This window comes from Chelonia mydas, chromosome 9 (assembly GCF_015237465.2).
Source record: "Chelonia mydas isolate rCheMyd1 chromosome 9, rCheMyd1.pri.v2, whole genome shotgun sequence".
Classification (NCBI taxonomy): Eukaryota; Metazoa; Chordata; order Testudines; family Cheloniidae; genus Chelonia; species Chelonia mydas.
In genome coordinates, this window is record NC_057855.1 from 75,648,975 (window position 1) to 75,673,502 (window position 24,528).

A 24,528-nucleotide genomic window follows, 5' to 3' on the forward strand; every position below is an offset into this window, starting at 1 on the left:
GTTTTCATACATCAAACAAATACTAAGAACTTGAATGAGGGTGTTGAATAGATTCTGTATCAGCCATAAGCAAAAGCTGTGATCTTGTAGGGCTTGGGACAAATCCACTGGCTGATGACCGCTTTGTGGCTTGTTGGAAGTGCACAGAGATACATTGCAAGGCAATTGACTGAAGCCATTGGCACTCAGAGTGTTGAGTCACTACTGGCTTCTGTATATAGTTTTGACTTGATCCTGACACTGCTAAAACTTCATAAACGTTGCAGGAAATACTAGTGACATCACCCTGAAGCGGAAGGAGTGACAGTGGTTAAGGGAGAATTTTGTGCACACAGATGGAAGCAGCAAACTTTTTCCATCCCGAGAGATTAAAATCCCCCCTTCACCCACAACATGCCCATGTGCCGTGGCTTGATATTAACACACAGTTCACAAGCACAGTGGACGGCTGTAATCTAGCTGTACAGGACACTGTATTTAAGTCAGAGCTGAACTGTTTACATGACAGAACTGACTTCTGTACCTTCAAGAGAAGTCCTTTCGCTCCTTGTCAAGTTTCTGGATTGCCAGACTTGACTGTAGTTCAGGATTCTGCTCATTGCTTTTCTGTGTTTTTGTGACATGACATTGTAAAGTATTGGGTTTATAGATGCTCCAAGGTAAAAGAGAAGCATGGCGATGAGATTGAAGTACTGAGTGATGTCATACAGGATGGTTTTGGTCTGGGAAAAGAGGATTCGGCCGATGTGGAATGGTAGCCAGCACAGCACGAAGGCCAGGACCACTACTGCTGAAAAGGAAGGGAATATATTTTAGTACAGTAATTTTGAAGCACTGTTTGTTCTGTCTCTTTAAACTACATTGTGGCTGAGACCTCAGACTACTACGCTGAATATGGCATGTACTGTAACATGCTACCACCTGACTTGTGCAGCCATTTTTGCTTCATGTTGGCAGGTAGATATAAGCATTGGGGATTTGTTTGCCTGCTGCAGTGGTCAGGTAAAAGACCCTTTAAATGTATGTAGTACAGTGACAAGAAAGGAACAAAACCAGGCTAGCTTACAGCAGCATCAGTACTTCAGCATTATTTCTTGCTGTTACATTGTTATCCTGAAATCTGCCTCACTTGTCAGTGAAATATTTACCAGGGGAGTGGGGCAGGGTCGGCAGTTGGGAAGTGAGTGGGATCAGAAGAGGAACAAAGTGTCTGGTTGGGCCCAAACAGAAGGGGATGGTGAGGAGATGGAAAAGAGGAGTGAAAGAAATCTGGGAGATGAATGGAACAATAAAGATGCAGAGGAAGAAGTGGGGAGAGGGAAAGACGGGGAAGGAAAACACTGAAAAAGAGGACAGAAATTATTAGAAGCCATAATAGACAGGGAAACAAAAGTTGGGGACAATAACAGTTGATGGAAGGGGAAAATGCACAGCTCTGAAGTTAGTACATTTTACTGCATGGATCCATGGTCCTGCATTTCCCTGTGTGTTTCCTGCAGAAAGTGGGGGAGCTGAAGAGAGGCAAGATTCCACTTTGAGCTCTGGAAAAGGACGCAATTCTGGGGCCATTCACAGCTACTGGGGGATGATAGAGGATCTGTGAACAGACTGAGGGCAGGGCCATCAATGCTTTTGCCTCCACTGTGAGCACAGAGAGTTGGTATCTGCACCCACTGAATTTTGCTGACAGCAACAAGCAGTGGCTATTTTGCTCACCTGAGATGAATGAACTGGCTCAGTGAAGCATTAGATGTTGTTAACCCAAATAAATCCTTTGTTTTATCAAATCGTGATAACTGCTTGTTGTGTCTGGGGATTGAACCAAAGACCTTCAGAGCTTCAAGAATGAGTCACTACAGCTGGAACTAAAGTAGTAAATGCTGCTGTGGGTTCAGACACTTAGCCCCTGTCCCTGAGCCACAGAGGGTAACACACCACATGCTGACCAGTGGGTTCTGTAATGAGTCTACTAAAATGTTAAACATGATTTAAGTGGAAATAAAACCAATGTTTAACTAGGCCTGGACACATGATTTTGCTTAGATTTTGGCCCCAAGTTTAATTGCTAAAACACATGAAACTTTCCATGGGAGACGTGAGAGTGGCTGGCTTGAAAAAGTTCCAGTCAGACCATGACTGCTGAGCCCAGGCCCCTCTTGACACACACAAATCAAGGTTGATCAGATTTGCCTTAAAAAAAAAAAAAAAAAAGAAAACAAAAAAGTCTCAGCCACATCCTACGTTTCTTTTTGCTGCTATTCTGACTTTGCATCAGTCCAGAGCAAACGATGAGCTCAACTGTTCCTACGACCAACCTGCACACACTTCAAATTGGGGCCCCGTATCTCAGTAAAACCCAGGAACGTGACTAAATGAAGTACAATGTACTAACCTTAAATCTGTAAGGGCCTTTCCTTTCCTTTTGTCTCACCTCCCGCTTTCTACCTTTAATTTGTGTCTGGCCTAGTGTTATATAAATGCAGATGTTTAGTCTGGTCTCAAGCCAGATCCTTACCTAGCATTTTGACAGTTTGTTTGTGGTACTTTTCTCTGCTTGCGGCCTGAGGTCCTCTCAGCTTGTGTCTGGTTCGCCAAAGCTTTCCACAGATGAGTCCATACAGTAGAGTCAGGCAAAGCACCGGTAGGAAGAAATACATGGTTGAGACCCAAGTCATTGTTTCTAAGAGCCCTGTGCGGGCTGAGTGTTCTATGTAATTGCACTCCTTGGCTTCATCAGGCAGGCTTCCATTGCGGTGTTCCACGCCAAACAGGAACAGAATTGGGCTGGCTGTCAGGAGAGCCCACGCCCATAAAGAAAGGATGACCCTTTTCACCCTGCATTTAGTGATGGTGGTTTTGGCTTTCAAGGGAAAGCATATTGCAAAATACCGCTCAACACTCACAGTGGTGATGTGCAAGATGGTGCAGTATGTGCAGGTTTCACTGAGGTAAAATAAAAATTTGCAGAGAAAGTCCCCAAATATGTATGGTTTGTATTTCCAAATCCTGTACAAATCAGAAGGCAGACCAAGGAAAATCAGAATGTCCGACAACGCCATGCTGGATAAATACATGTTAACTGTAGTCCTCATTTCCTTGTATCTTTTGAAAATTAATAGTGTTAGCAAATTCCCAGCGATACCCAAGAAAAACAAGATGCTGGAAATTATAGTCACAGGCACCAGGATATGAATGTCAAATAAAGAAAAAGACTGCTCTTCATAGTAGTCTGTGTCATTTTGGAAATAGCTGTAATTTGAGAAGGAATCCATGTCGGGTCTCAAAAGAAATGGTAGGGTTGGCTGCAGATCATTTGCTATCATGAGAGTGATATCAGGCGTGTCATCTCCTTTAAAGATCAATTTTGAAACAAAAACTCAAAATAATCTTCAAAATATTGGTTGGATATAACTAAATATGGAAATAGCCACTGGTCTGTTGCAAGAGAGAGGCTATTGCTTACTATACCAAACATTTGGGAATTTAAAAAAAAAATTGAAAATGTACATTTTTACTGTTTGCTTTACACTGCTTCAAAATAGCATTTGTATCTTGACAAGTCCACCAGGGGTATTTCTTGAGAGATGAAGATGGAGCCAATGTGGATGCAAATAGATACAATCCATTTTAACAGACAGAGAGATATGGACTGAGAAAATCACTGTTTACCTCTGCGAAAGTTTGCCATATTTTAAGAATTTGCAAGTTACAAAAGTTCAGACCCTTTCTTGACAAAGAAGCACTCCTTTCTAAAGAATCCTCCAAAGCAGTTGGATTTACAGGTCGTCTTTGCCCTAGGCAGAGAGAAGGTACGCTTCACTTGCAATATGGAACATCAACTTGACGCAGAATCTGTGCTAAATATGTTCTTTGTACTAGCATGTCCCCAGCCAAGTGTAGACTTCTGACGTGTCACAATTCCCGAAGAAAGCATTTGGGGTAGGTACTTTGATCTTTTAGTGCACTTCCTGTGGAGCACGGACATTACACAGACTTTCATAATAATCTAGCTTCCTCCTCTTCCATCTACGTACAGTTAATGATACATCATTAAATACTTAGGCTTCACTCTATTTTTCTCCCTAACTTGTGGAAAGTAGTCACAGCTAACAGAGAGGTTAAAGAGCTCTTTGATACTGGAAACTTAATGACCACTCAGGATAATTATGTAATTTTTCCATTGGCCTGTACATAGGACTGCTGTGTTTATTTAGTGCCTTTTCCCCTACATCTCCTCCATAACATATGCTGCAGGGTGAGAGGTCTGGACTGAACGTGTCTTAATAAGATAATCAAGTTAGGTGGAAACATGTTTGTTTGGACATCAGTTTAAAAAATGAGACCGTGTCACTTTGATTTACTTTTAACTTCAGAAAGGATCAGTAATTATTTACTAAATGATTGGGGGTTAAGGGTGTTGGTACTGTACAAAACATAAAGGAAGCCATTAGCGGCTGACTCAGGGAAACTTTTAAAGCGGTTTCATTCTTCACAGCTAGAAGAGAGCCATTATGCTAAATATCAGAGCTATAGTACTCTCCATATGAAAACAGGGTGCTTCACTGAGTAATCTGAGGGAACTTCTATATTCCCTGTAAATTCAAGATCAGAGAGCAGGGAAACAGGGATCCCAGAAGAGAAGAAGTCTGTTATGTTCATTTTCTTCAGTTATACTGTTTTTGATTTGTTCTCGTCATAAAGCCTATTCAAGGTGTGCTGTTGAAATGTACTGCACAGTAGTTCAGTATTTGGGGTGAAAAGTGCATGTCCAGCACAGCTAATTCCTTAAACTCCAGAGCTGTGGGTTTGCTTACAGTGAAGCATTCCAGTGTGACTTCAACAGGAGTAGGCATAAAGGGCCAGATTGTTAAAGGCATTTAGGTGCATAAAGATGCATATAGGCAACTCGTGGGATTTTCAAAAGTGTGGATAGGCACCTCACTTCCACTGCTTTCAATGACAGTTAGATGCCTAAATAGTTTTGAGGAGCTGAGTCTAGGCACCAAATGTCCTTTTAAATCAATGGGCATTAGACAGGGCACTACTGAAAATCCTACTACATTTTCTGCACCTTTAGGCATCTAAATGCCTTTAAAAATCTGTCCCCAAAGCCCTCACTTCTTGTGCGGCATGTACAACACTCATGTGAATAGGAGTTCTAAAAATAAGCCACCCTAAATCCTGCAGGAAGCATCATTATCAACACTGCTAAGAGCATCTTATTGGACAAGGAACAACTTATGTTCCAAAAAGTGATCTTTTGACTGTAGAGTTGTGCTGCCTGGACAGTGTTCACTACCTGATCAGCGCTATGCACTGTGAATGTTCCTCTCTTCTTCCAAAACTTACAGCACCTCCAAGTTAGCCAAACATTCATTTATAGAACTATCAGGAGGACTGGGTGGGTAATGGCTACTCTCCACCCTTCCTGTCTAGGCAGTCAGTCTGAATCCAGATCAAGCCTTAGGAATCAAAAGGTATCAGCTGAGGGATGCTTGGTTGCTTATGTAAAAGGAGTTTGTGGTCTCTGTCCCAGTGGACCATTGTGAAAAACATTCCCAAACTCTGTCCCTGTTGTTAGTCTCCACAGAGAGGAACCAGGCTGATGGAAAAGTGAACTAATTGCGCATGCTTAAAAATGGTTTTTCCAAAACAGGATTGCCCTCCCACTGTCTGTGGATAAACAGAGGACTTCAGTTTTCAGGGTTGTTAATGTAGCTCCTTTCACCAGTACAAGATGCATGCTATCAGTCCTTGTTCATAAGCTGTCAGCAATGTATTTCCTTCTTATACAGTATGGCAGGAGTGAATGGCAACATGACAGATGTCCTGATTTTGTCTGTTTTTGATTTAATCCATTGGCTGAGGCTGTGTAAAAACTTTGCTCAGTTTTGGTGGAATAGATCCCCCTTTCCTGCCAGAAACATGCTGGTTTTAGTTCAGTGTCTGGTATTAATCTTTAGAATCATAGGGTCAGAAGGAACAAAAAGGATCATCTAGTCTAACCCCCTACCAAGATGCAGGATTTGTTGTGTCTAAACCAGGGGTGGCCAACCTATGGCTCCGGAGACACATGCAGCTCTTCTGAAATTAATATGTGGCTCCTTGTATAGGCACCAACTCTGGGGCTGGAGCTACAGGTGCCAACTTTCCAATGTGCCGGGGGGGGGGGGGGGAGGGAGGGAGCTCACTGCTCAACCCCAGGCCCTGCCCACACTCCACCCCTTCCTGCCCCCACCCCCTCCCCTGAGCCTGCCATGAACTTCGCTCCTCCCCCCCCACCCCAGCTTCCTACATGCCACAAAACAGCTGAGGGGGAGGTGCTGATTGGTGGGGCTGCCAGTGGGCAGGAGGCACTGGGAGCGGGACGGGGGAGCAGATGGGGGGCTGCTGACGTATTACTGTGGCTCTTTGGCAATGTACATTGGTAAATTCTGGCTCCTTCTCAGGCTCAAGTTGGCCACCTCTGGTCTAAACCATCCAAGACAGATGGCTATCCAGCCTCCTTTTGAAAGCCTCCAGTGAAGGCATTTCCATGACCTCCCTTATCAGTCTGTTCCATTGTCTTACTGTTCTTACAGTTAAGAAGTTTTGCCTGAGATTTAATCTAAATCTGCTATGTTGTAGTTTGAATCCATTGCCTCTTGTCCTGCCGCTTGTGGCAAGAGAGAACAACTTTTCTCCATCTTTTTTATGGCAGTCTTTCAAATACTTGAAGATCACTATCATGTCCCCCCTTAAACTCCTCTTTTCCAAACTAAACGTACTCAGTTCCTTCAGCCTTTGTTCGTATGGTTTGCCTTACGATCATCCTTTTGATCATCCTTTCCAGTTTCTCCACATCTTTTCTATATATTTGTGACCAAAACTGGACACAGTACTCCAGCTGAGGCCTAATCAATGACGTGTACAGTGGTACTGTCATCTTCCGTGACTTGCATGCTATGCCTCTGTTAATGCAACCTAAAATTGCATTTGCTTTTTTGGCAACACCATCGCATTGCTGACTCATGTTGAGGTTGTGATCCACCACAATTCCTAGACCCTTCTCAGCAGCCAGTTATCCCCCAATATGTATTTGTGCATTTGTTTCTTCTTCCCTAAGTGTAACACCTTACATTTGTCTTTGCTGAATTTTGTTTTGTTGTCTATAGCCTTTATTGTCTTTCCTCCCATCCTAGCAAGATGTTTTTGTGTAATATACTAAGATTCGTGAAATTTAAATTTCTTGGGCTACAGTGAAATAATGCAGCACCCCAAAGAATCTCAGAAGCTGCATTTTCTGTTCATACAGAACTAATGCTGGCATGTATTGGATACAGGGCTGGCCCTGGAGCTTTGTGTGTCCCCACATGAGACTAGACTGCAGTGCCCTTGCCCCTATGGGACAAGCAGAGGCAGGAGTGCAAGTAGGGTGGTACCCTCCAGTACGCAGTACCGCCAAGAGATTTTTAGTGGGTACAGGGTACCGGAAAGAGTTGGGGCTAGCCTCCCCCTAGAGGGGAGTTGGGGCTGTGCTCTGCTCCTTAAAGGAGAAGAACGCGACTAGGGAGGGCATTCATTCTTTAAATGGCTTTAACAGCACAATGCATATGCTAACAAACTTAAACAAAGGCTTTGTTTAAGTTTGTTAGCATATGTATTGTGCTGTTATGTTGGTCAGGAGTCCTCAAGGGGGGGGCGTTGGGGTGGAACGGAAGGTGTTTAAACAGTGTTTTTGATTCTGTTTCGCCCCATTTGTCTGAATTATCCATGACATTCATATTGCATCACATCAAGTACAAATCATTAGAGGAATGCCCCTGCTTGCACTGACCAGAGGATGTTTGGATTCTGATGTCAGCCCAATTCTGCAGCCTGACAGGAATCAGGTGTTGTCCCCAGTGTACATAGAATTCTTCTCTGCAGCCAAACTAGTCTAACATGCATTTTGTTAACTGGAACTGGAGCAGCAAAACATAGAAAATAAATGCCTCATTTTCCAGCTTTGTGGGTGATAGAACTATAAGTAAAGATTATAATGCTGGACACTGATGTCAAGAACTTTGATGAAAATATGTTTCTCATCTTAGCAATGGAGCTAGGACTTATCACACATCTGCCCACCTTTATTCGAATGAAGCTCCTTCTGATCTGACCGCTCAGGCATTGTCAGTTTCACCCAGAACAATTTCCAAATTTGGAACCTAATCCTGCAAATCCTTAGTCATTTGATCAATCCCACTGAAGACAATGGGACTATTTGCATAACTATGGACCACTTTTGTGGACTGGTAAGAGTTTCAGGGGTCTATTCCTGCATCCGATGAAGTGAGCTGTAGCTCACGAAAGCTCATGCTCAAATAAATTGGTTAGTCTCTAAGGTGCCATAAGTCTTCCTTTCTTATTCCTATAAAGGAAGTTAAATCCCCCATTGAAATGAAATGTTTGGGTACAAGGCCATAAAGCAGTTTAGGATACAGTTCTACTTACAATTTGTCTTTTAATAAATCATACGTATGCTGAAATGGCTCCTCATCCAACTCCCATATTCCATATAAACAGACTGAATACTACATATGTGGGGGAAAGTAAGCAGTTAAGCATGTTGATGTTTGTATATACAAAGAGGGGTGTCGGAGGGGATGGGGAGAGTGTGGGGGCCCCGGGCTGGGGGAGCAGGGTGGGGTGGAGTCACATGAAGGGTCATGTGGGGAGGTCACGTCCCCTCCCTCGTGTCCCTCCCATGAGTGCAATATCGTCAAGAAATTATTTCTACTTGCACCACTGATGCAGATGACAGATATTGATAGACATTTTCATTGACAAACTTAAAACAACAGCTCCCAGTTGTACCATCTCCCATGCTGATTTCCATGCAGAAATCTGGGCATGGAGCACCCCGAGCTGCTCTCTCTACTTGGAGCTCCAGTGGAGGAGTGTCTGTATGGGGTTAACGAGGCGACGGGAGAGAACAGATGCAGTATGAGAGCCAGATGGCTAGTAGAGCTGCACTTGTGTGGTTGCTCATCAGGTGGTTGTTTCCATGCTTTGAAATGTCACACATCATTATCACATATGAGAACATTAATTTTGCATTGAAATTAAAATGATGCCCACACGTGAGTGTTTTGACTCTTGGTGATAACTTAAATTCCTTCCCACCTACCTTCCAAGCAATGTACATGCTAATCCACATTCTCTGAAGTTCAGTTCCTTGCTTTAACTTGGTTTTCAATGTCAAGAATACATTCCATAGCAAAAAACCTGTCGTCAAGGCAGAACGTCGTAAGGCTGTGAGTGCCAGTATCCTTTCATCTAGTGCAGGGGATGAAATGATGTGAGCCCAGGGCACAGGGATCTAACTGCAGATTGGTTTGCAAGATCAGGAACTATGGGCTTCATTCTACTTCCACTGAAATAATTGGGAGTTGCTACATTGACATTAATGAGAGTTGATGGTTTCAAACACTGGGTGGGAGGGGAAAAAGAGGGTACAGCAAAAAGATCATGACGTGGCTTTTGCTGCTAATGCTCGTCATGAGATTACGAACACAAAAATGTAATGCCTTAAGTACAGTTGTATTTTTCTCCTGTATAGCTGTTACAAAAAACACCCCTCAACATTTAATTTCAACGTTTACAGCTGTTGCCATTATTAGTAATGACATATCATGTACTTCTGTAACACACTGAAGACAAGAGAAGACAAGTGGATGGGTCACTACAAAAACTAAAAACTAATTTCCCCATGCTACTATAACTCACACCTTCTTGTCAACTGTTTGAAATGAGCCACCCTGATTACCACTACAAAAGTGATTTTCTGTCCTGTTGATAATAGCCCATTTTAATTAAATTGTCTCGTTAGAACTGACCCCCCACATGGTAAGACAACTCCCATCTTTTCATGTACTGTTATATATATCTTCCTACTGTGTTTTCTACTCCATGCATCTGAAGTGGGTTTTAGCCCACACAAGCTTATGCCCAAATAAATGTGTTTTCTCTAAGGTGCCACAAGTACTCCTTGTTGTTTTTGCTGATACAGACTAACACAGCTACCACTCTGAAATCTGTCACAAGTGATCCAGTAGTTAATGTGCTCACCTGGAACATTGGAGACCTGCTGTGTTCAAGTCCTTGCCTGCCACAGGCTGGCCTGTGTGACCTCAGGCTAGTTAACTAGTCTCTCTGTGCCTCAGTCCCCTCCGTAAGAATCATAAGACTGGAAGGGACCTTGTGAGGTCAATTAATCCAGCTCCTGTGCTGAGATACAGCAGAGTAAACCTAGACTTTCCCAGACAGCTGTTTGTCTAACTTGTTCTTAAAAACCTCATCACAGGGATTCAACAACCTCCCTCAGAAGCCTATTCCAGTACTTAACTATCCTTACAGTTAGAAAGTTTTTCCTAAAATCTAACCTAAATCTACTTCACTGCAGATTAAACTGATTACTGTTTGTTCTGCATTCAGTGCTGTGGAGAACAATTGATCACCGTCCTCTTTACAACAGCCCTTAACATAGGTGAAGATTATTAATAGGTTCCTCCTCACTCTTTTATCATTTTTGTTGCTCTCCCCAGGCTCTCTCCAATTTGGCCACATGTTGCCTAAAGTATGGTGCCCAGATTTGGAGACAGTATTTCAGCTGAGGCCTCGCCAATGCTGAACAGATCATACCATATGCCTGTTAATATAGCCCAAAATGATACTAGCCTTTTTCGTAGCTGCATCACAGGGTAGTCTCATAATCCATTTGTGATCCACTCTAACCCCCAGATCCTTTTCTGCACTATTTCTGCCTAGCCAGTTATTCCCCAGATATGGGGATAATAGTACTTCCCTACCTTATAGGGATGTTGTGAGTTACTCAAATGCTACAGTAATGAGGTCAAATAAGTACCTAAGAGAGTACAGAAATGAGACATCCATCCAGTTGTTAATAGGAAAATGTCTTCCTCAAAGTAAATAAAAAAGCAAGCTGAGAAGGGCTGATCTATGGGGAAAAATGCACTCCATTTAGGGGAAATATGTCCCCAACCCTTCTTCCTGTTCAGAATCATTATCTGTGCTTCCCAGGAGACTGTGGCTTCAACTTGTGCTGAAATTTCACATGCTTGTTTGCTTTAGTATATAAATGAACAGACAGCAAGAGCTACATTATACAATATTCATGCTGTCTCCAGGATACAGCCTCTCTTTTTGTACCACTCACATCATTTTCCACAGCTCGTACATAATGTAAGTAAGTGGTAAAGGTCACTTTCATGGAAAATTAGAAGATAAATAAAACAGTTTTGGCTCATTTCTTCCATGGTGGTTCTTGCTTTCTTTCTTGTTAAATTATTACATGAGAAATTAACTAATACAACTAAGGGGCTGCAAATTCTATGAGAGAGATGGCCCTGTGCAGAGCACCACAATGGCATGCATGGCATCCCTCATCTTTAATATAGAGAGCTGCCTGGTCCGCTTAAATCCACAGAGTTAATAATGGAACCCTGCATGCCAGGATTTGTCATCTTCACAGAGCCTGACTCCATAGCAAGAAGGGTGGCAGTCTTCTCTATTGTCTGCATATTAGGTGTGGGCTTTGGGTTTCTGGCCATATTGCCAACTCGGAAAAGTTTGGAGCCCCAAATCCAAATAGTTTTGTAGGGCAATATTGCTACCCCCTTTGACCTCTGTGGTTAACTAAAATTGGAGTTAAGTGGGTTGTTGCCATTAGGAGAAACTGATGATAGTGTCACATATGTTGTTGTTTCCCTGACCACAGTAGAAATCAAATGTCAGGAGACAGTTTATTTGCTCACAGTTCCAAGCCTCTTTCCAGCCAGCACTCCACCCAAAAGCTCCCTCTCTAGGCTTTTGTCAGGGTCATGCTATGAGGGCTTCTCTTTTGTCTGAGTCTTCTTTGCTACTTCTCTGCATGCTCCTGTGGTGCTTCTGCCTTCTTTCACACACACGCACAAACACACAGCTGCAATCAATTCAATCCCCTGCCCTGTACTTACATTCAGCCCCTAGTGAAACTCCTCTGTCCATATAGTTCAGATTCCTGAATGGCTTTAAATGCAGCCTGTGCTTTGGGCAGTGGCAACTATTGTTTCAACTATCTCTAAACTAAAGGGTATTTAATTGTTCCCACATTTAGCCTGAAAGGAAGGCAGCTGCTCTGCCTACTATCTTCTACAAGCCTCTCCCTGCTTCTGCAGAATAGCAACATGATTTTAAAAACATAAGTAATTCTGTGCTTGTTTGCGCAATGTTCTTCCAGCTTGCAGTCTTTTCATAGTAATGCTGCTGTCAGGGTTCTGGAACATAGACAGAGAGGTTAATGGAGTTTGCCCCACAGTGACCACAAGCCCCTAAATTGTCCCGGGGCAGCCCATGGCCACACCACCTTGAATGGGTGGCTCCACAACAGCCCAGACTGATCATGGATCACACTTATTCCACCTTGAATCACCCACAGATGGTCCTGCCCCAAACTGCACTGCCTCTTGACAGTGACTTTGAGAAGTAGCAACCCCACCCCCCAAATCACTTCCCCTCTGAGCTCCACACAATGATTTTCCCCTTCCCTCATTCTTTCAACAGTAATGTGGAGACAGGAGGACAAAGTCCACATGGTCCCATTCATCCCCCATGCCTCCAGAGAGGCTCTGTTGGTAACCCCCTCAAGATGGTGGTGAAAGTTGGTCCATAGTTCCTACTGAATCATGCACAAAAGCAAAAATGTTTAAGTGTCCTAAACATTCTCAATCCTGCAAACATATGTTTAACTTTGCATGTGTTAGTGGTTCCACTGAAATCAACAAGACTACCCTCGTGCAAAAACTTATGCATAAGTATTTGGTGGATCAGTACCTAAGGTAAGTGAATCCACACAAGCTCACGCACATCTGGTTGCAAGATTTGGACCTATAAAGAGAAAGCCAAAAGGCAACCAGCAGAGATACACCATACACACAGAGTGATCAGAGTGGTGGCAGACATGTCATGTTACCTCGATTGGTTTTTTTTGTTTTAATTTTCTGAACTGCCCTTGCTGATAGGAATACATTTTTTAAAAAATCACTTTTTGCCTATTTTCTAATTTTTCAGGTGAATGCTTATTAATTGCCCTTGGCTGCTCCATATTTAACCTTTGCCCAATTCCTCTTTTAGAATTTCATTAAACACTGTTGTCTGTTGCATTTTATGATACTTTTGCCTATTTTCTAGCATATTTGCCAGAAGCTGGGAATGGGCGACACGGGATGATCACTTGATGATTACCTCTTCTGTTCATTCGGCACTGGGCGTTGTCCACTCTCGGACTACATGGACCTTTGGTCTGACCCAGTATGGCCATTCTTATGTCAATTCATTTTATTCACCACCCTTGCCTTTTGCATGTGTGGGAGAGAGGAACAAAGAAAGGCAGGCATTTATTTGTGGTTTTATTTATTTTGCAGACCTCTGCCCACTTTTACTTTTTCCGTAACAGTCTGTACGAGCGTCTCACTGCTTGGTAGGAATCCTGCCCCTCCTCTAACTCCCCCAAACTCATGTCATCTAGCACTGCCAACTCTTGTGCTTTTATAGCAAATCATATGATTGTTGATATATTTCTGAAAGCCCCAGCTCCTGGAGGCATGTGATTAGGCTTTCGTTAGAAAAAAAAATAAGTTTTTAGCCCTCCAGCCAAAGAAAAACTTGATTATGTAACACAAGAGCAGGCCAAAGGCTCAAGCACAGGAAGGCACATCAAATGAACCCTTCATTTACTAATTTTTAAATACGATTTGGAGAGGCCCACTCGTTATTTTTATACACTTAGGGTCACCAACACTAGCCCCAACCGAGCAATAAAAAAAGTGACGAGTCAGGCCCCCGGAAACCATGAGACTGGCTTTAAAAACAGCCACCCGGCTCTTTCCAAAGCCGACCATTCGGGGCTCCCCGCCTGAGCCCTCAGCCTGCCCCGCGGCATCCCCCCGCCTGAGCCCTGCGCGCCACCAGGGCTGGACCCGCCCGTTCCAAGCAGCAGCAAAAGTTCCCGCGCTCGCGCAGCGGCCTGAGGAGCACAGAGCGCGGGCCCTGCCTGGCGCTCCCGCACAGCCACGGCTTCTGGCTGCGCCGCGCGCCGCCGAAAACGAGGTACTACTCCCACCCTGACACTCCACTGCGCATGCCCAACAGCACCGTGCGGAGGCTCTTGCGCATGCTCACTAGCAAACCGGGGGGCGGGACTTCACACGGCAGCCCCGGAAATAAGCAGGTCAGCTGACCGGAAGCAATGGAGCAAAGCAAGATGGCGTCTCCCAAGAGCGCGCCTAAGGATGCTCAGGTAGCGGGGGGCTCCTAGTGGGGGCGTCGCGGGCCGGGCTGGGTGGAGGGGCTCGGCGGGGCGGCTCCGGGGCGTCCTCGGTGCAGCCGACTGGGTCCTGTGCTCGGCTGCTGCTGAGGCGAAGGAGCGCTGAGAAGCTGGGGGCGCTAGCCCCAGAGCACTGTGTGCCCAGCCCCTGGCGCCAGGGGGATGTTAGCGCCTGATCTAATGGACTCACGCTGTATTTCTCTTCCCCGAACGCAGGTTATGGCCCAGATCCTGAAGGACATGGGGATCACGGAGTATGAACCCCGGGTTATCAATCAGATGTTGGAATTCGCCTACAGTAAGTTGTCAAAGTGCTACCTACAGAACATGCTGCGCTGCCTTTCCAGGTGTGGCCTCCCCGAGGCGGTACCGGGCACCTTTCTCACACGGGCTATTGCAGAAGTGGCAGGGCTTCGGAGAGAGTCAGTGAGGATGACCAAAGACCTGGGAAAACTGGAGACCTATAAGAGGGACTGTTTGAGAAGTATGTACAGTAATGAATGGTATGGAGAAGGCAGATCAGGAGTGCCTGCCTGTCTTAGCATGGGAGAACAAGTGGATGTTCAATTAAATTAAAAAGTGGAAAGTTCAAAACTAATAAAAGAAAATATGTTTGCACATGACTTGTAATTAAATTGTGGAATTAATTGCCACGGGAGATCATTGTGGTCAAGAACTTATCAAGATTCAGAAGGTGATTGCATATTTATAGGTAGGGAAAGAATATCCAGAGTTATCAGTAATGACAATAAAACTGTAGGAAACAATAGTAAACCTTGTGTTTCAGGGCTTAAACCAATCTCTGATGAGCAGAGATCAGGATGATCTTATATTATTGTCGGAAGCAACTAGTTCTGGATACTTGTAGACAACATACTTGGCTAGGTGGACTGCTGGTCTGATCCAGTATGGTGGTTTCCATGTTCCTAACTCTCCAACATATGGCACAGAAAAAGAAAAGAAAAATTTGGATATTTAGAAGGTTTGTGGTGTGGTGTGTTGCTGCTGTAGAGTTTCACCTGTGGAATTTTTGGCTCCAATCTTAGCATGAGAACAAAAGTAAAAATGAGTCCGTTGCCATTTAAAAAAAAAAAATTATATGGAAAACCCACCACATTATTTGGCACAATTTGCAAATGTTGCTGATGAGATGCCCTGGACTGTGGCACAGGTGGGAGTGATATTGCATGCTGGGTTTCATGTACATAAACAAATGCTTGATAGAAAAACTTGTACTGTCTTGCACAAGTCATTGCTATTAGCTTTTCAATGAGCACAATTGTTTTAAAAAAATTTTTTTGAAGAAAAAGAGGAACTATTGGAAATAAAACTAGATGGGTACTTAGGAATTAATTTTTGTCACAGTAAATGTATTGTTGATTGTGACGAGACAGATTCGTCTTTTGTTTCATGGAATGTGTATCAGGAAATAATGTTCTTTCATAGCTTCTAGAAAACCTATAGAGTACATGAACTTTTACCAAATTTTTGTGAAAAGAAGTTGCTATTTTTTTAGACGTGCATCAGGAGATATTCTGTTTTGTTCTTCAAAGGGTATGTGACTACTATATTGGAAGATGCAAAAATTTACTCAAGTCATGCTAAGAAGTCCAGTGTTGATGCAGATGATGTGAGACTAGCAATCCAGTGTCGAACAGACCAGTCATTTACCTCTCCTCCCCCAAGAGATGTAAGTAAAGCTTATTTAAAGAATCATTATATAACAAAAGAACTTGGGTATTGATAACTATTTCCCTTTTTCTCCCCCTAGTTTTTGCTAGATATTGCAAGACAAAAGAATCAGACCCCACTGCCATTGATAAAGCCGTATTCTGGACCCAGACTACCACCTGATAGATACTGTTTAACAGCTCCAAATTACAGACTCAAGTCCTTGCAAAAAAAGGTAAGAGTTTTATGAGCCAAATAGGATTTTTGTGTGATGATGACATTTTATTAAACAGGATGCTTAAGGTACAAACGTAGGTGCAAATACCAGTAGAGATCTCTGGATGCTAAAGTATATGGAAATTATTTCTGGCAATTTCCAGAAATAATCTGCTGTTTGCAGATATTCTTTCCACCAATTTACCTTTTAATATTGTGTGTAAAAGAGGCTGTGGTGTTTAATGGTTAGCACAAAGGATTTCAGGTTAGGTGTATCCTGGTGGACCATTCAGTCAGCTCAGCTAGACTATTGGGTAAAAGGTACAAAGTCATTGAAAATCAGACACAGAATCTGAACAAAGCTTTCCTGGATAAACAAATGCTAAAGTGAAGACTTGTCCTTTGGTTAGATTCTTTTTGCATAGGCTAAAGCAATGACTTACTATTACTGAAAAGGCAAATCAAAGTAAATTGTATTGCTTCTTATTAACGTAATAGTAGTATTTGTTGGTCACGTATACTGTGAATAGTACAATAATTTTCAGTATTACTCAAAACTAGCAATGCACTTTCAGTATAAATGATGGGTTAGTATCTGTAACTACAATATTAAAATTGGTTAGTGCTATCACAATATTAAAACACTGCTATAACTGTAGCAACACTTCCCTTGTAAACACTATCCAGGTAACAAAGTTTAGAAGGCCTTAGTCTGTAAATGGTGTGTTTTAAAATTAAATCTTTAATGTAATTTCTTTTACACTTGTATAACTCAAACAGCTTAAGTTTTTAAAAGATTCTGCACTTTGTGCATAAGCATGGTGGATTAGTGGTTCCACAAGGCATCTCTACTGAAATGTAGTTCACAGTGTGAGGAGTTTGAGAACCTCTGTCCCAGTGGGTAAATTCTGCGACATAAGTGTTGCATTGCAGTAGGCTGCGCATGATCACATGTTCATATTTTGTTACTCTTCCATGTTGCAGAGGGTACATGTGTTATCATAGAAATAATCGATGGTTCTTAACACTGAAATGGTGGTTCTAATCTGAATGCATATATTCTCTATCTACAGGTCTCTTCCTCTGCAGGAAGAATAACAGTGCCCCGACTAAGTGTTGGTGCTGTAAGTAGTAGACCTAGCACGCCTACGTTAGGTAAGAGAGAACTCAGTTATGGTTTGCCATATTGACCTTGCTTAGAAAAAACTTTAAACTTATGGAACAGTTCTAAATTTTGAAGAATATTCTTACATGTTAAAAACCATCTTGGAGTATGTTTTTAAGGAACAGTAGATAACATCCAACTCACCATTTCAGTGAACTTTGATATCTTAACAACCTAATGAGTTGTTAGAAAAGTGCAATGGAAGTTAAATGAAAATAAGTTTCTCTCTAAGTTACCAAAGCTAGACCATTTTTATTTAGTATGTAGTATGATAATACCATTCTTGTATTTCTGACCTGTTCTATAAAATGGAAACTGTGGCACTTTTTCAGGAGAGAAAAATGAACTAGTTGAATGACTTTTAAAAAAATACAAACTACATTCTGAGGAGGGCTTACACCCTGAACTATAGATTGAAACAGGTTTTTTACAGACTCAGCTATTTTGAACCAGAATTTAAGTTGGGCACATGCAATGATATACATGTAACCATGCATGTGCTTCTGGCCAGCTGGGAGTTTCACTGGTTGTGTTCATACACAAATGTATGCATGCTGCTGCACACAGCTTACTCTGCATATCTGGCCATTTGTTAGGATCTAGATCAAACCTAGCTATGAAGTATCAATGTATATTGGTATTATTTAATAGTAATTTATCTCTTTTCTATATGAAAGTAGCAAGTTCAGTTTTTTTGAAGACATTTTATGTAATGTAAAGAGTTGTGTATTTGCCTGCACTGAGTCCTCTAATGAAATCATTGTGTATTTCAGGAACTCCTTCAGCACAAACAGTAGCTGTTTCAACAAAAGTTGGCACTCCGGTATCACTGACAGGTCAAAGGTTCACTGTACAAATCCCATCCTCTCAGACAACAGTCAAATCAGGTATGGCATAAGTTACAAAACACCAATCTCTTGAGACCTACACCACTTCTTTAAAAGACCACATATATTGGTTATTTTGTTTTTTTCTTTTATTGAGGTGCAAGAGATCTGCATGGTGGATCTAGAGGTTCTAACCCTATTGATGACCCATGTGGTTAATGTGACACCACATGATGGAATTTGTTTCTTCCATTTTCTCTTTTAAAAACCTAGGAACACACACACACACACACACACACACACTCTCTCTCTCACTCTCACTCACTTACTTACTTACTTACTTACTTAAGATTTAAAAGTCAAGCACCCAGAAAGCATGAAATGCCAGAATTAAGCTTGTCTTTTCAACTTTATTTTGGTCCTCAATTCTTAGTCTTAACATAATCAGTACAAATGTACCAAAGCCATTGTTAGTCTGTCTTAGCTATTGAAATAATTCACTTTCTGCTACTAAACAATTACAGATTCTCTTAATCAGTAAAATTGTCATAGATCCTACTTAAACAGACAGACAGCAAAAACTTCCTTTAAGGACTAAGCCTGTTTAAAAACAAACGAACAAAAACAAGCAACCAGAGTTGTAGTTATGTTCCTGAAAAATGCTACTTTAAGCAAATCCAATTTCCCTGTTAAACAAACAGTTTAATATTATACACAGCAGGGATGATTGTGAAGCTTGGTTGAGGTGGTAAAGTCAGAGAGTGGGATATTCCTCAGGGAATGCCTTACTGCTAAATGATGAACTAGCATTTGGCAGAGCTCTCAACGGTTAACACATTGTTGTTAATGTAGCCTCACAGTCTACAAGGCAGCACGAATGGAGGGAGGGGAGACAGCATGGCAGAGAGAGGCAGACACACACTCTGTGTGTGTGTGTGTGTGTGTGTGTGTGTGTGTGTGTGTGATGTGTATTGCCCCTTTAAGTACACTGACCCCACTCTAAGTACATTGCCTTTTTAAGTAGATCAGCAAGTTGAGACAGCAGCTGCTGTCAAGAAGCTCCCTCTGTCCTGAGCCCTGTCATATCCCCCACTGCTCTGTGGAAATGGGGTAAATTAGCAGGGGTAGGGGAATATCCTGACTTTTTTCTCTTCTCCCCCTTCTCCTTGCACAGCAAGCAGGAGGCTCCTGGGAGCAGCTCCTAGGCAGAGGTCGGGAGCAGCTCCTAGGCAGTGGGGGGAGGGAGAGCTGAACTTCCTGGCAATTGGTAGCCTGCTGGGCTGCTGCTGTACAGGGAACGTAGGGGAGTGGGGAGCTGATAGGGGCTGCTGGTCCATCCTGGTTCCAAACTCCCACCAGCTAGCTCCAACGGGCTGCTCTTTCTGCAAGCAGTGGACAAAGCAGGCGGCTGTCAAACAACGTTATAAGGGAGCATTGCACAGCTTTAAAGGAGCATGTTCTCTAATTGATCAGCAATGAAACAATGTTAACCGGGACAACTTTAAGTGAGGACTAGCAAAACCTGAAGGAAACAATATAGCAAATTTCAATTTAAGCTTTGCAACAAATCCACAATTATGTGATGGAAACTCCATTGAACATTATTGAAAATAAACAGGAATATTAGCATGCAGCACACCTTTCGCCTTTAGGATATTACATGTCCTATAATAGGAAACTATATTTTTATTAGCTTGAAATATTAACTATATTTTTGTGGCAATGGCAGCTAATAAACACTTTTTCTTTTCCTTTTAAATACAGCAACGCCTACTACCCCTACAGTTCAGAATGTTCTGATTAATCCTTCATTAATTGGATCAAAAAACATTCTGATTACTACAAATATGGTGTCATCACAGAATGCAGCCAGTGAGGCAAATCCATTGAAAAGGAAGCATGAAGATGATGATTATGATAATTTGTAATGGGATACAGTCCAGTCTCCATACTTTTTCAGAGGTGTGATTCATATTGAGTCTGATGCCAAGCTGGAACTTGCCAAAATGTTGTTCACAAATTGTGACAGAAAATATGTAAATATTCAGAGTTAATGGAATCAGGAGAAGAATGATAGTGCCAGGATAATGATGCTGCAATAAAAGCTGTTTTTTAACTGTGTCTGTGATTCAAAATTGCTTTTGGTGCTCACTCACCATGATCATTATTATTCAGGATTTCTGTCTTGTACCATAGTTATGTACATCTTTCCCTTTCCTCTTGAGTGTGTTGCTTGTAATTCAAATAGAAATGCTTGAAGTTTTGAAGAGTGCAGTTTCTGCCAGATGCTTTTCTTACTATAGTGTCTCTTAAGAGAATTTTTAAAAAGGAGTCAGAGGTAGGTGTAGACTTTGAAAGGACAATGTTTTTTGTTTTTTTTTTAACTAGGTTTGAAGTTGGTGTCAATTTTTAAATAATGAGAAAAAGTCTTGGTTTAGTTCTTGAGAATGTCCTTTTTCTACTCCTGAGCTGCTACTCAGATTATTTACTTTAAAGGAGACATATTAGATCTCTTCAGATGAAATGTTTTCATGCTATCCCAAATCTGGAATACCATAATTTACCTTATGGCATATTGTTTTTTAATATATCCTCTCATGCAGCTGCCTATTAAGCATGTCTGTAGTGGTCCCTAGGTTGTGTTGATACATTGAATTTAGAACATCAGGGGCAGGGGATTAAAGGGAGTGGGGGAGTACATAATGTCAGGGTAGGCTCCCTCCCTCCCTGGCTGCACTGCCCCCCAACCCCACCCCAGCTCTGGAAAGTGGCCAGAACCGGGCGGTGGCACAGGGGTCTGTATGTTGCCCTTGGAGCTTTGGGGGAGGTACCTGGAAGAGTGGCCAGGGCAACACACAGACCCTCCAGTGTGCCGCCGCTCCCCCCACGCCCCCGGGTTCTGGCTGCTTCCCAGAGCGGCACAGGGGCAGGCAGGCAGCCTGCCTTGCCCTCAGTGTATGCTAGGCTGGACCCACTCCCCCTGCCCTGAGCCCCCTGTGGGGGCAGGGAAGGGGTGGAGTGGGGGCAGGGCTGGGCAGCAGGTGGTCAGTGGTGCAGCCCTCAGGCTAATGTACTAGTCCTCATGTGGCCCTCATGGTCATTTGAGTTTGAGACCCCTGTATTAGACCAACTGCTGTTGATGGAGAGAAGCTTTTGAGCTATGTAGAGCTCTTCTCTTTCTCCAGCTAAGTTAGTAGTGTAGATTTGTTTGAAGACAGTGAATGTGCAACTCACACTGTTTGAGTACCACTGGAGGTGGTGAGAATTAATATAGCAATGCTGTGGTAGGATATATGAAAACTTGCAAAAGAAGAATGTGCTACACTGGACTGAGCACTTTAACCATTTTGAAAACAGGGCCTAGTCACCTTTAGCAAATCATTTGGGCTTTTACAAAATAGATTTCCAGTAGCTTCATAATTAAAGTGATTGTGGCTTGAAAGAAAATAGTACTCTGCAAGCAATAACTTGTGAGAGCTGAAATAGTTGACAGTGACAGTCCAATAAACTATATAAAGAAACTTATCCTGCATCTTCACTTGGTGTAGTTCTTGGCTGATAATCAATGGGAGGGCTGTTTGTCCTAGTACACTAAGCAAGGCACACCACATGAAGTGGAGAGTCTCAGCATAGGAGCAATTAGATGCATACAATAGCTATTAACAGTACTCATGCAAGAAGCCACTTTGACCACTTTCAATAGTAGTAGCCAGTAGCATAGCTGCAGAATGCAGCACTGGGAAATGCTGGAAGATCATTCCAATTGCTTTATTTAATGTTATGTCAGATCCTGCATTCCACCAGTCAGTGCTGTAAGCTAATTGCCCCTAGAAAGTAGTTTCTGGATTGCAGTTTTAACAACTGTACAGCCAGCTGAAAATTCATATCAACCAAGGAGTTGTTCCAAAGTGAAAGAAGAGTAGGGATGAAATTCAGGGTCTTCCTTAAAGTGGGGAAAACCTTGACATTTCAAAATGTACAAAGATGGGACTTGCAATTTGTGCAAATATCTGGGGAAAGAATTCAGTTAGTAACTCAGACCCCTCCCCAGCTAGCAGCCCATCTACAGTAGTTGGGGGGTTTTTTGCTACTGGTTGTCACATGGCATATAGGCAGTCCTAATATACCATCCCCTCCATTTAAACACAGACCCCAAAAACAACTTTAACTGGTTTCAAGCCTGAGCTTAATATGATTTTTTTTTTGCCCCCACTCTTCCCCTTCGAAAGCTGTTCCAGAACTTCACTCCTATGAACAAACATGAGAAGTGAAACTACCACAGCAGAACTGCTAACTACTTGCAGAAGAAGGGTTTTAGCTCACAAAGTTAACAGCCATCCACTCTTTTACAACCACATGCCTTTAAAAGGTACATTCTCCCCAAGGATAACTGCTTATGAGTCACTACAATCATCCTCTAGCAAAAGGAGCCATCTGTACATTAGATTAGCTAGAGCATGCTGCACTGCTTCAGCCTCACAGGGCCCTGTAGTTTAGTTCCTGGCATGGACAACAGAAGAACCCAGTGTGCTGTAGTAAACAGGAACAAGTACAAATGGCAGTACTTTTTCCTTGTAGGTCAAGAGGAAGAGAGAGTTAGACAAGGCCATTTGTGTTTCCTGTTCTTTCAAAGTATAGCATAGCTATTGAACACAATTCAGCCTAGCAGCAAGCCCTGTGCTTGGTTGGAGCAGTTGCTGGAAGTTTTACTAACTACATGCATTGCAGTACAATTGGGCATGTAGTCAGAGAAGAACTTTGATAGTTGCAGTTATCCCACTGACATGATCAAACCTCCTTGTCTAGTCAGATCAACCTGGATTAGGAAGTTACTGAGGCTCTGTGGAGTAGGTGCTGTTAGAATCGCTCAGAACATAATGCACTAAGAGCTTACGCATTTTCGTACTTCTTTATTAAAGCTACAAAAATTTTTAAAAAGTTAAAATTACTAATATTCACAAACACAAGGGCTAGTGAGAGTCATTTCATTAATGAGGCACCAGTGGCCTAGAGGGAGCACACCCACTGACAAGTTTGCTGTGCTAGCTAGTTTTAAGACGACAAACAGTGCCTCACTGAGATAAAAGCACCATGAAGGCTCCCATGGTAATTTGGGCAGGAATTCCTTTTTCTGCATTTGAAGGAAGGGCCCAGTGACCAGTGCAATTCAAAATGATCTTTTAAGAGCAATGCAGGTAAAACTGTTCACAGTTCAGGATGCAGCTGGAATGCATGGGCTAGATGAGTCTACTCTGCTCACTAAAATATTCCAAAAAGAAAGTAACACTTCCCTCCATTGTTCTGGTACAGCGAACATCTGCTCAGGCAGATCTAGACAAACAACCCAGGGAGAGCTGCTGTCCCATATCACGGCCCGCAGCTGAGACTTGTTCCTTCTGAAGTTTTATTTTGTAGCCATAGATCCTGTTAATCATTTCAGAGTTAGTGTCTGAGGTGGGAAAGGAAGCGCAACATGGTAACATTAAAAGTCACAGGTAGTCTCCCTTGCCCTCAGTTGTCCTCCTCTTTGATGGGGGTACAGCCGGAGAAGAAGCTGGTGTTACTACTCAACATTCGCTTTTTCTTCTTTACTAGTGGTAGTTGGTTCTCCTGGAACTCTACATCTCCATTAATTAAGAGTGCAGCTGTGTTGGCCTTCTTGACAAACACATCTTGCTCAGTGATCTCTTTCAGGACCTGGTAAGAAAATGAGGCTATTAGCTTGAGTTGCCACAGCACTCAAAGAAACCAGCCAACCCTCCCTGAGACTTAGAAGACATCCACAATGGCAAGCTGCCTTTCCCCAGTCACTAACGGTAATTCACAAAAGCTACTCTATTTTCTGTACGTGTCAAAACTCTGAAGAGATTTATAAAATGGGGCAGAAAAGTTGGGTCGGAGGGAGCAGAATCCAGTGTACTTAGTTGGCATAAGGACATGGAATCAATTAGGGTGAGGTTGAACCAGGTAAAGGGCCAACATGTCAATGGCTTATTTGATAGCAAAATGGTCTAATTCCCCCAGGCTACTCAGAAGGTTGGGGAGAAGCAAGAGGCAGAGGCAGTGAAATTGCCTCTCAATTTTCTCCTGATTTAGTGCCCACTCCTAGCCATGAACAAGATACAGCAGCCAGTGGCTGGAAATCAATTCCACCCAGGCTCCCCCATTTCTGATTTGTACCTTCTTGGTTGGAGTGATACATATTGGTTCAAAGAAGGTCTCCCCAGCAGTCACTTCCGTGGGATCTTCCAGTTTGAAGGATCCTTCAGAATCTCTTGTTTGGTCCTCACTCATAGGACCATCCT

At 42.7% G+C, this 24,528-nt stretch overlaps 3 protein-coding genes across 6 annotated transcripts in view; 1 reads left to right on the forward strand and 2 right to left on the reverse strand.

The window, feature by feature from the left end:
- Positions 1-357: 357 nt before the first annotated feature.
- LOC102931963 (growth hormone secretagogue receptor type 1) lies at positions 358-3,479 on the reverse strand. The gene is made up of 2 exons (XM_007055292.3): positions 2,516-3,479; positions 358-790 (listed from the first exon to the last, which is right to left on the reverse strand). The coding sequence occupies exons 1-2, from the start codon at positions 3,321-3,323 to the stop codon at positions 498-500; spliced, it is 1,101 nt and encodes a 366-aa protein (XP_007055354.3). The 5' UTR covers positions 3,324-3,479; the 3' UTR covers positions 358-497.
- A 10,707-nt stretch (positions 3,480-14,186) lies between these two features.
- Positions 14,187-20,344, forward strand: LOC102947288 (transcription initiation factor TFIID subunit 9). Its single transcript, XM_007055274.4, has 7 exons — positions 14,187-14,317; positions 14,561-14,642; positions 15,898-16,034; positions 16,116-16,250; positions 17,305-17,386; positions 18,170-18,283; positions 19,988-20,344. The coding sequence occupies exons 1-7, from the start codon at positions 14,267-14,269 to the stop codon at positions 20,149-20,151; spliced, it is 765 nt and encodes a 254-aa protein (XP_007055336.2). The 5' UTR covers positions 14,187-14,266; the 3' UTR covers positions 20,152-20,344.
- A 2,774-nt stretch (positions 20,345-23,118) lies between these two features.
- The window catches only part of KIF4A (kinesin family member 4A), a 40,666-nt gene continuing 39,256 nt past the window's right edge, over positions 23,119-24,528 (reverse strand). For all 4 annotated transcript variants that reach the window (XM_037909832.2, XM_037909833.2, XM_043521665.1 and 1 more), the window contains 2 exons: positions 24,404-24,526; positions 23,119-23,920 (listed from right to left, as the gene is read on the reverse strand). In XM_037909832.2, coding sequence (XP_037765760.1) covers positions 23,735-23,920; positions 24,404-24,526 — 309 coding nt within the window. In that variant the 3' untranslated portion in view covers positions 23,119-23,734. The remainder of the gene's footprint in view (positions 23,921-24,403; positions 24,527-24,528) is intronic.

Excerpts from the sequence above, each read along its gene's own strand:
- LOC102931963 (XM_007055292.3), bottom strand. The coding sequence starts at position 3,323 with ATGATAGCAAATGATCTGCAGCCAACCCTACCATTTCTTTTGAGACCC. Across the intron at positions 791-2,515 it reads ACAAACTGTCAAAATGCTAG|CAGTAGTGGTCCTGGCCTTC; the intron begins GTAAGGATCTGG and ends CTTCCTTTTCAG.
- LOC102947288 (XM_007055274.4), top strand. The coding sequence starts at position 14,267 with ATGGAGCAAAGCAAGATGGCGTCTCCCAAGAGCGCGCCTAAGGATGCT. Across the intron at positions 16,251-17,304 it reads TCAAGTCCTTGCAAAAAAAG|GTCTCTTCCTCTGCAGGAAG; the intron begins GTAAGAGTTTTA and ends CTCTATCTACAG. Across the intron at positions 17,387-18,169 it reads ACCTAGCACGCCTACGTTAG|GAACTCCTTCAGCACAAACA; the intron begins GTAAGAGAGAAC and ends TGTGTATTTCAG.